An 8272-nucleotide genomic window follows, 5' to 3' on the forward strand; every position below is an offset into this window, starting at 1 on the left:
ACTCTGTCATTTAGTCTTAGTATTTATTTGACATTCTAGTTCGTACTTAGTTAATTCACTTATTTATCATACTCCTAGCGACCGATAGAATAGAATAGAATGTTTTCAAACTACGGTTTGAGTGCGAGCATAGCTACGTATGTGACAACATAATTGTGGGGCTGGTAACTGTGCTTCAACTAGTCATGCACACTGAGAGGACATCACCTTTCCATCGCTCTCTTTAAATGCATGGCCCGAGGATGTGGCTTGGTGATGGTAGACATTATGTACACCTATGGCATACTAATTGACTCCTTTTGTAGTTCACACCGCCCAAACCTAGGGTATGCCTGCTCTAGGTGTCTCCTCAGGACATACATCACATTGAGCATCATCGCCTTCGGTAACCTAATCAAGTGACTTGTGACATGAAGCGGACGAATGAGGCTCTGGATGTGCTACTCCACATGATGCTCGAGTTGTCTGATTACATGTTGATGTTCGCACATTTTTTTTACTTTTCCATTTTTCAAAGGAATTTTTTTACAACACACAAGTATTTTTAAAAAGATATTAATACTTTTCAAAATGACATGAATGTTTTTTAAAAATTACCCGAACATTAAAAAACACAAAATTGTTTTACTTACATGATTTTTTTTATAAAATTCATGAAAACTTTAAAAATTGCATAACACTTTTTTTGAAGGAATGAGCATTTTTAAATTACATAAATATTTATTTAATACATGAACACTTTTTAAAATTACATGGGCGTTTTTAACGCACAAACATACTTAAAATTATGTGAATATTTTCTAAAATATATTGAAATTATTTTAATTAGATAATTATGTTTTTAAAAAATATAACACTTTTTATGTTACATCAACACTTTTAAAATTAATGAACACCTGGTTATATCCATGTTTTTTTAAACATGCGAATGCATTTTATGAAATTTCATAATACCTTTTTAAATACCTGAATAATTATTGAAAAATACCAGAACATTAAAAATATGTAAAGTTTAGTAATAAAGGTAACAGAAAAGGGAAAGAGAAAAGAAGAAGAAATTTGGCCTGCGAGGGATGGGTACTGGGCCAGCCCAACCTCTACGGTGGCGGGGGCATATGGCAGCCCCTGTCTCTCTCTCTTTTTACCACACACACAAAAAAAAAACAAATTAATAAATCAGGGGGATTTAATGGTGGGGAGAAGGACACACGTGAGCCATTCATGTTGCTTCTCCAACTCTTTATCTCTTCCCGCCGCTTCCTCCCATGGAGGGTAGGAAACAATTTCTCCACCACAGTAGCTCGTCGCCGCCCGCTGGTAGTCAGCGGCTGCCACCGCGTGGGAGCATCGAAGAACTACTCGCCGGAGCCGCCCACTGCGTCAGAGCGGGACGCACCAGCAGGCCGTGTGTGGAAGCGGAATCATCGTCCGTGACCATCCCTCTGCCGGAGTTCGTGGCGGCTGCCACCTCTGATTCCAGTGCGTTCGTTCCGACCAGTAACGGCGCACGACGGGTGGTTAATATCGACTGCTCGCCATGTCCATGGTTCAGCGCCCGTTCGGCGTAAACCCGTGCGCCGCGGGTGGCCATCTCAGACGGCACCATGCCCGGCTGTGCCTCCGCCGTGCGAGCTCGGTGGATGCGACGACCGGGAATTTGCCGGGCGGTAGTAGCAGCAGCAACAGGAGGAGGAAGAAGCAGGCCGCGGAGGAGTCGCAGTTGGAGGTCCTTTATGACGACGGGTTCGGGAGCGTCACCATGAAGGACTACTGGGAGGCGGTGAGGGCCATGCCCAGAGACGACGGCGGGCCGCCGCGGTGGTTCTGTCCCGTGGAGTGCGGCCGGCCGGTGGTGGACAGGGCGCCGCTGCTGCTTTTCTTGCCAGGTTATTAGTCGTTCTTGTAAGCAAAATCGATCGTGTGCCTTTCCCCTTTCCCCTTTCCCCTACTGGAAGCCTGATGCTTCGGTGGAATTGTCTGAACTGCAGGAACCGATGGTGTTGGAATGGAGCTCATTTTGCACCACCAGTCTTTGGGCAAGTGAGTATTGATTTCTTTAACGGACGATCATGTTCTTTATAAATGACGTTTTATTACTTAAAAGATTTATAAGTATTACTAGCAAGACGGCCGTGCGTTGCAATGGGAGAAAAAAATCATAATGTTCAACGGCCATGATCATATTTTTCTGCATCACCAAGATACACTATCACTCTCATTTTCGTGAAATCGTGAACAATTTTTGAAAACTATGAACTTTTTTTTAAACTCGTGAACATATCCGCAATCGTGAACATTTTTACAGATTTTTAAACATTTTCCGCGACCATGAAATTTTCTCAATTCATGAACATTTTATACTATTTGCAAACAATTTCTAAAAAAATATGCACATTTTTAAATGCATTTTTATTGAATAGGCGAACATTTCTAGAATTGACGAACATTTCTTTTGGAAATTGGTGGAACAATTTTTAAAATTCAGAAATATTTTTTAGATTTAACAGACATTTTTTGAAATGCGTGATCATTTTTGAATCTGCGAACATTTTATGAATCATTAAACTATTGTGTAAGTCATGAACAGTTTTTTAATTTTAGGATGTTTTTCAATTCATGAACATTTTTTGAATTGGCAAAATTTTGTTTAATTTCATTAACATTTTTTTAAACACAAACTTTTTAAAAACATCATGAACATTTTTTTATTTCCCGAACATATGTCTTCAAAATTAGAAGCATTTTTAAAAAAACATGAACATTTTCTGAATCCAAAACTTTAAAAATTATTAAACATTTTATTTCAAAATTCACATTTTTTATTTTTAGAACTTTTTAAGTCCCAAATTATTTAAAGTAGAAGAAACAAAAGTGAAAACGAAAATGAAAATAAAAAACGAAATTAAAAAAAAGGCCGCCGGATATGGGCCAGCCCAAATAGGTGCGCTTGTCGTGTCCAGTATAGAGGGTTCCTACTGGGCCGGCCCAAGCAGGGATTCCCTCTGTGAAATATTTTTTAATCACTTATAGATGGCATTGGTGGGTAGTTTCGATGACGTGTCGTCGGAAACAATAGCCCCTTGATTATTAGGGATAGACATCCAGCCTCTTCATGTAGATATGACGCATAACGCCTAAACTAGAGGATGGTCAATCCTAGGATCATGCTGTAATCCATGTCGGGTAAAAGTACCCCTCGTCGTGTTCTCCAAGCGTGTACACACCTTTATAAACAGGTCTTGATTCTCCACACATTGTAGAGACGATCATAAACGGAGCGCATCGGTACACCTGTAGATAACCTGTAAAAACTTTATCATTTCTACACAATCAAAGCGACCAAATAATGACAAGCGCTCCCACCCGGAGAAGAATTCTAAACCTGTGATACATCCCATGTAACCAGTTGTCAAAAATGTTAGAAACACTACGTGCAAGAACTGATGGTGTTGGAATGGAGCTCACTTTGCACCACAAAGCTTTGGGCAAGTGAGTATAGATTTCTTGTACGGACAACCAATTATACGTGCTTTATCATGTTTTTTTTGAGAAATACTATATTCTTGTTTGCTTAGCTTGAGTCACGCCATACAAAGAGTGACTCAAATAAGGTGCAAATGAACAGTAAATATGAATCTGGAAAATATTATTGCTTTATGTTAGAAATTTTACTGGCATAAAGTTGCAATGCATAATTCAATTTTGTCATGATAATCATGCGTCATATCTTGCTTGTATGGAGTAAACCCATGTCCAGGCTCTAATTTAATTTTTGATCTTCTTTTTATGCAGACTATTTGAGGTTTGCTGCTTCCATATACCAGTAAATGACCGTACATCATTTGAAGGTAAGGATAAATGAATAGTTCAGGTATTATTATTTTCACTAGCTTGGCATGTCTATGCCCTCACAAGCACTGACCATCATTACTTGCTACAGAAAGACCTAAAATGGACAAATCTTAAACAGGGTGACAATTGTGTGTCGTATGTGTAGAGCACATGGTTGTGGTGATTGTTTGATTTAACTGGATTATCCTATAAAAAAATAACATATATGCATGCATTTCTGTTTGTTTATTATCACTGTATTAATGGCTATGATGATTCACTGTATATAATCATAGTTGTTACTTCAAACTCCTAAAATTTAATATTTTTTGAGAGCTTTCAACCCAAACCAAGTTTGCAAGCTTGACATCTGCTTAATCATAACTTATACAGGGTTGTTACAAATTGTGGAAGAATATGTCAAATATGAGAGTGCTTTGTCACCAAGTAGACCAATATATATTGTTGGAGATTCTTTTGGTGGATGTCTCGCAATTTCAGTTGCAGCTCGCAATCCAGAAATCGATTTGGTTCTTACACTAGTAAATCCAGGTAGGTGAAACAAATTTACCTACACGTTAATATCTACTGTTATCCTGTGATCCGAATATAGATTTGGCTCTTACACTTAAATTTGATTTTTCAGCAACATCATCAGCAAAATCTTCGTGGCAGGCAGTATTGCCTCTTTTGGAAACGATGCCAAGCAACCTCCCAGTTGTCCAGCCCCACCTTCTCAGATATTTAATTGGTATATTTCTCGTAAACTTGTCAATTATGTCTCTGAAGTAAACACAGGTCACCATAGTTTAAGTGCAGCGATGATCTTGAACTTTGGCTACATGTATATCTTCAAAATTCAGTAGACCATAACGATTTTTACATATTTTCCCTTGAAGGTGGTTTATTTCAAGATAATATTTATTGCATGTTTTGGTTATTAGTTTTCTCCCAGGCAACCTAATTTTAAGTATAACTCATTATAAAAAAATTACAAAAAATAGTGAAAAGACTTAATAAAGGCTTCTTTTCTCCATGAACCTAGTAAATATAAATGGGCTCAAAGCTAGTTATCTTTGTTCTGCATCTTTACCCAACTATCATATATAGCAAATTTAGAGCACTCGCATGAGTAGTCAACTCGTGAACTAAACATATGATATACAATAAATGCAAGGGATAAAAGTCAGGTATATGAATTTAATGGTGCCAAAAAAATGTTTCTATATCTTTAGGCAGAAAATTTTATTCATTGGTATATGGGCAACCTCAATTCTCACTATATTCTTCTTCGGTGTTGAATATAATAATTTATCTTAACTATATCTACTTCAATGTCATCGGGAAATCAGTGCTCCTCAAAATGTTTTTGTGTGTGGCGAAATAGGTAACCCTCTTAATGGGGCTTTGGTTAGTGTTCAGAACGGCCTTTCCCCTCAAGAAACTCTACAAGAATTTTCAAACAGTCTCGCTTCAATGCTACCTTTAGTTTCAGTAAGTTTTCAGTTTATCACTTTTTAGATTTTTTTAGCAATAGTGCACAAATACAATTTGAAATTTATGGAAAATTAATATATTTTATTTATTCTAAGAAAAATATTGTACAGTAACTTTTAACAACATTATTTATCACCCAAGAACATCAGGATAGTCATCAATTATACTACTTTCTTATGTTTTTACAAGACAAATAGTAGATCATTGCTTAAAACACACACACACACACACACACGCACACGCGCGCGCGCACACACACACACACACACACACACACACACACAAGTAGATCATGATATTGTCTTGTCAGACTTGATGCTTGGTGTTTATCAGGAACTAGGAGATATAATACAAATGGGCACTCTCGTGTGGAAACTTAAGCTTCTCAAGTCAGGTGCAAACTATGCCAACTCTCAACTTCATGCGGTACAAGCAGAAGTACTACTTCTTGCAAGGTATCTCTATTTAACAGTTTCACACATTTGGTAGCTCAGGTGAGGTATAATCTTACAAATTTGATCTCCCACTATAAATATATTTGGATTTAGTGGCATTGCGAATCTGCCGCCAAGTGGAGAAGCAGACCGACTGTTTAAGACACTGAAAAATTCTAAACTTCGATACTTTAGGAACCGGGGTGATAGACTACTCATGGTACAGACTATCATGATCACCATTCTTCTCGTACATTATTTACAAGCATTTCCATGTTTTGACTTACTCGATTGAGCAGTGTACACTTATTTAACCTGTGGGGTTGTGTCATAGAAGAATTCTGAAATTTTTGTGGCATTTCGACAGGGATATGGCTTCAATTTGCTAACTATCATTAAAGGAGTAAACATGTACCGTCGTGGTAGACAACGGGACTTTGTGAACGATTTCGTCTCACCTACATTAAGTGAATTCAAGAAAACATTTGGTGAAGATTTCAAGTATGTATTGACTATCTAACACCAATTCAACTTTCGCATACTATAATATAAGGATGATTGGAGTCATAAGTTGGAACCTCAAAATTTTGCAGACTGTTTAATCAGTTATTGAGCCCAGTTATGCTCTCTACATTGAAAAATGGAAATATTGTTCGTGGCCTTGCCGGTGTTCCTGACAAAGGTCCTGTCTTGTTTGTGGGCTATCACCAACTCTTGGCTATGGAGGTGCCTGCACTAGTTGAAGGGTTCCTAAGAGAGAAAAAAACAATTCTCAGAGCAGCAGCCCATCAAGTATTTTTTGTCGGAAATTATGAGATACTGCGTCAGGAGTTGTCTCTGTTTGATTGGTTCTCTGCGTTCGGCGCGGTTCCAGTCAGTCCGATCAATACGTACAAGATGTTTGAGAGAAATGAATTTGTTCTTCTCTATCCAGGCGGTGTGCGGGAAGCTCTACATAGGAAGGTGTCCTTGAAATTTAAATTTTGTTGTACGAAAATTGCATTCTCTATAGTCTGCTATGCTTATTTTGTTGTACCTGGCAGGGTGAGGCATACAAATTGTTTTGGCCAGATCAACCAGAATTTGTAAGAATGGCAGCACGGTTTGGAGTTACCGTCGTACCATTTGGTTGTGTGGGAGAAGATGACTTTGTGGAGGTTAGCTTTATGTGCCTCTGTACACTGCGTCATCTGAAGCAACATGATTTACATATTACTCCCTCTGTCTCAAAATAAGTGACTCAACTTGGTACTAAAGTTAGTACAAAGTTGATATACTACTTGGTACTAACTTTAATACAAAGTTGAGTCACTTATTTTGGGGTACATTCTATATTTTTAAGGCAGCAAAAGTGGTTATGTTGTGTACCTTCCTATTTACATAGTCTACTTATGCATTCTATCGTTCATTTTTATAAAACGTTAGAAAAACTTATGCATTCTTTGTACCTTCTGCAGATAGTTCTGGACTACAACGATCAAAAGAACATACCCTATCTCAAAGACGCGATAAAATCATTCAATGCAGATTTTAAAGGACTTATAAGGTCGGATTTCTATTATCCTTGCTAGTTTTCCTTCAATAAAGAAGCATTCAAAACACTCAGTGTCACCTACGTTATCCAAGGAACAAAAACCTTGGTCACCTACTGTGTGCGTGCTTGGTTGCAGGGACACGGTGAAAGGAGATGATGGGAATCAAGTCTTGCATCTACCCGCTGTTCTCCCAAAGGTACCAGGTCGGCTATACTTCCTGTTCGGCAAGCCAATTGAGATGAAAGGATTGGACAATGTGCTGACGGATAGGAATAAGGCAAACGAAGTATATTTGCAAATCGAATCGGAAGTGGAGAATGTAGTGTCTTACCTCAAGAGGAAGAGAAACGAAGATCCTTATCGGAGTATTACGCGACGCGCGTTGTACCATGCAACTCAGGGTCCTTCTACTCAAGTGCCGACTTTTGAGGCGTGAAAGATTGACTCTAGCCTTGTTTAGCTTGATCAGGACTTTCATGTAGAATTGTAAGTTGAGGCAATTTGAGAATTAACTATGAGATCACTTATAGACCTTCAATATTGACTTATTGAAGTGTAGTTACAAGCATGCACACCACACACGCATACCGCCACTGTTGGGCATGTGTGTGTGTTGGGGGGGGGGGGGGGGGGGGGTTGCTATGAGTCTATGACGCCAGTCAGGTAGCTACCGCAACCGCTCCGCGGCCTCGAGGCAATATCTTCTGGCAACCATGCCTCCCGTGAAGCAGGCTCCAGTGCATGATTTTCATCGTGATGACTTGCTTTTGTTTCAGATGCCCAGATGCTATCACATATATATATATATAGAGAGCTATCGCCTCACCTTTCACCTTTCCCCCGTACCGGTTGTACTCTCTGTGCGTTAGGCGGAAACGTCTTACCTCGACCTGAGGCGACGTGCTTCGTGTTTATAGACAGGGGCGCACATCCCTGAAGCGCATACATTGTTGGAGATATTACAGGAGGCAGGAG

At 38.9% G+C, this 8272-nt stretch overlaps 1 protein-coding gene across 2 annotated transcripts; it reads left to right on the forward strand.

Annotated features, from left to right (window-relative positions):
* The first annotated feature begins 1226 nt into the window (after window positions 1–1226).
* Window positions 1227–7845, forward strand: LOC125512398 (phytyl ester synthase 1, chloroplastic). Of its 2 annotated transcripts, none has more exons than XM_048677491.2 (13): window positions 1227–1886; window positions 1989–2040; window positions 3793–3848; window positions 4225–4383; window positions 4478–4582; window positions 5219–5325; window positions 5662–5783; window positions 5877–5982; window positions 6130–6263; window positions 6356–6725; window positions 6806–6919; window positions 7220–7308; window positions 7433–7845. In XM_048677491.2, the coding sequence occupies exons 1-13, from the start codon at window positions 1538–1540 to the stop codon at window positions 7731–7733; spliced, it is 2064 nt and encodes a 687-aa protein (XP_048533448.2). In that variant the 5' UTR covers window positions 1227–1537; the 3' UTR covers window positions 7734–7845. The 2 variants fall into 2 exon arrangements, with proteins under 2 accessions (XP_048533448.2, XP_048533450.2); XM_048677493.2 differs by having other exon boundaries at window positions 1768–1902.
* Window positions 7846–8272: the final 427 nt, after the last annotated feature.

The sequence above is a fragment of the Triticum urartu genome, chromosome 6A, assembly GCF_056163025.1.
Source record: "Triticum urartu cultivar PI428250 chromosome 6A, HENAU_Tu73, whole genome shotgun sequence".
Classification (NCBI taxonomy): Eukaryota; Viridiplantae; Streptophyta; class Magnoliopsida; order Poales; family Poaceae; genus Triticum; species Triticum urartu.

Excerpts from the sequence above, each read along its gene's own strand:
- LOC125512398 (XM_048677491.2), top strand. The coding sequence starts at position 1,538 with ATGTCCATGGTTCAGCGCCCGTTCGGCGTAAACCCGTGCGCCGCGGGT. Across the intron at positions 3,849-4,224 it reads TGACCGTACATCATTTGAAG|GGTTGTTACAAATTGTGGAA; the intron begins GTAAGGATAAAT and ends TAACTTATACAG. Across the intron at positions 4,583-5,218 it reads CCTTCTCAGATATTTAATTG|GTAACCCTCTTAATGGGGCT; the intron begins GTATATTTCTCG and ends GTGGCGAAATAG.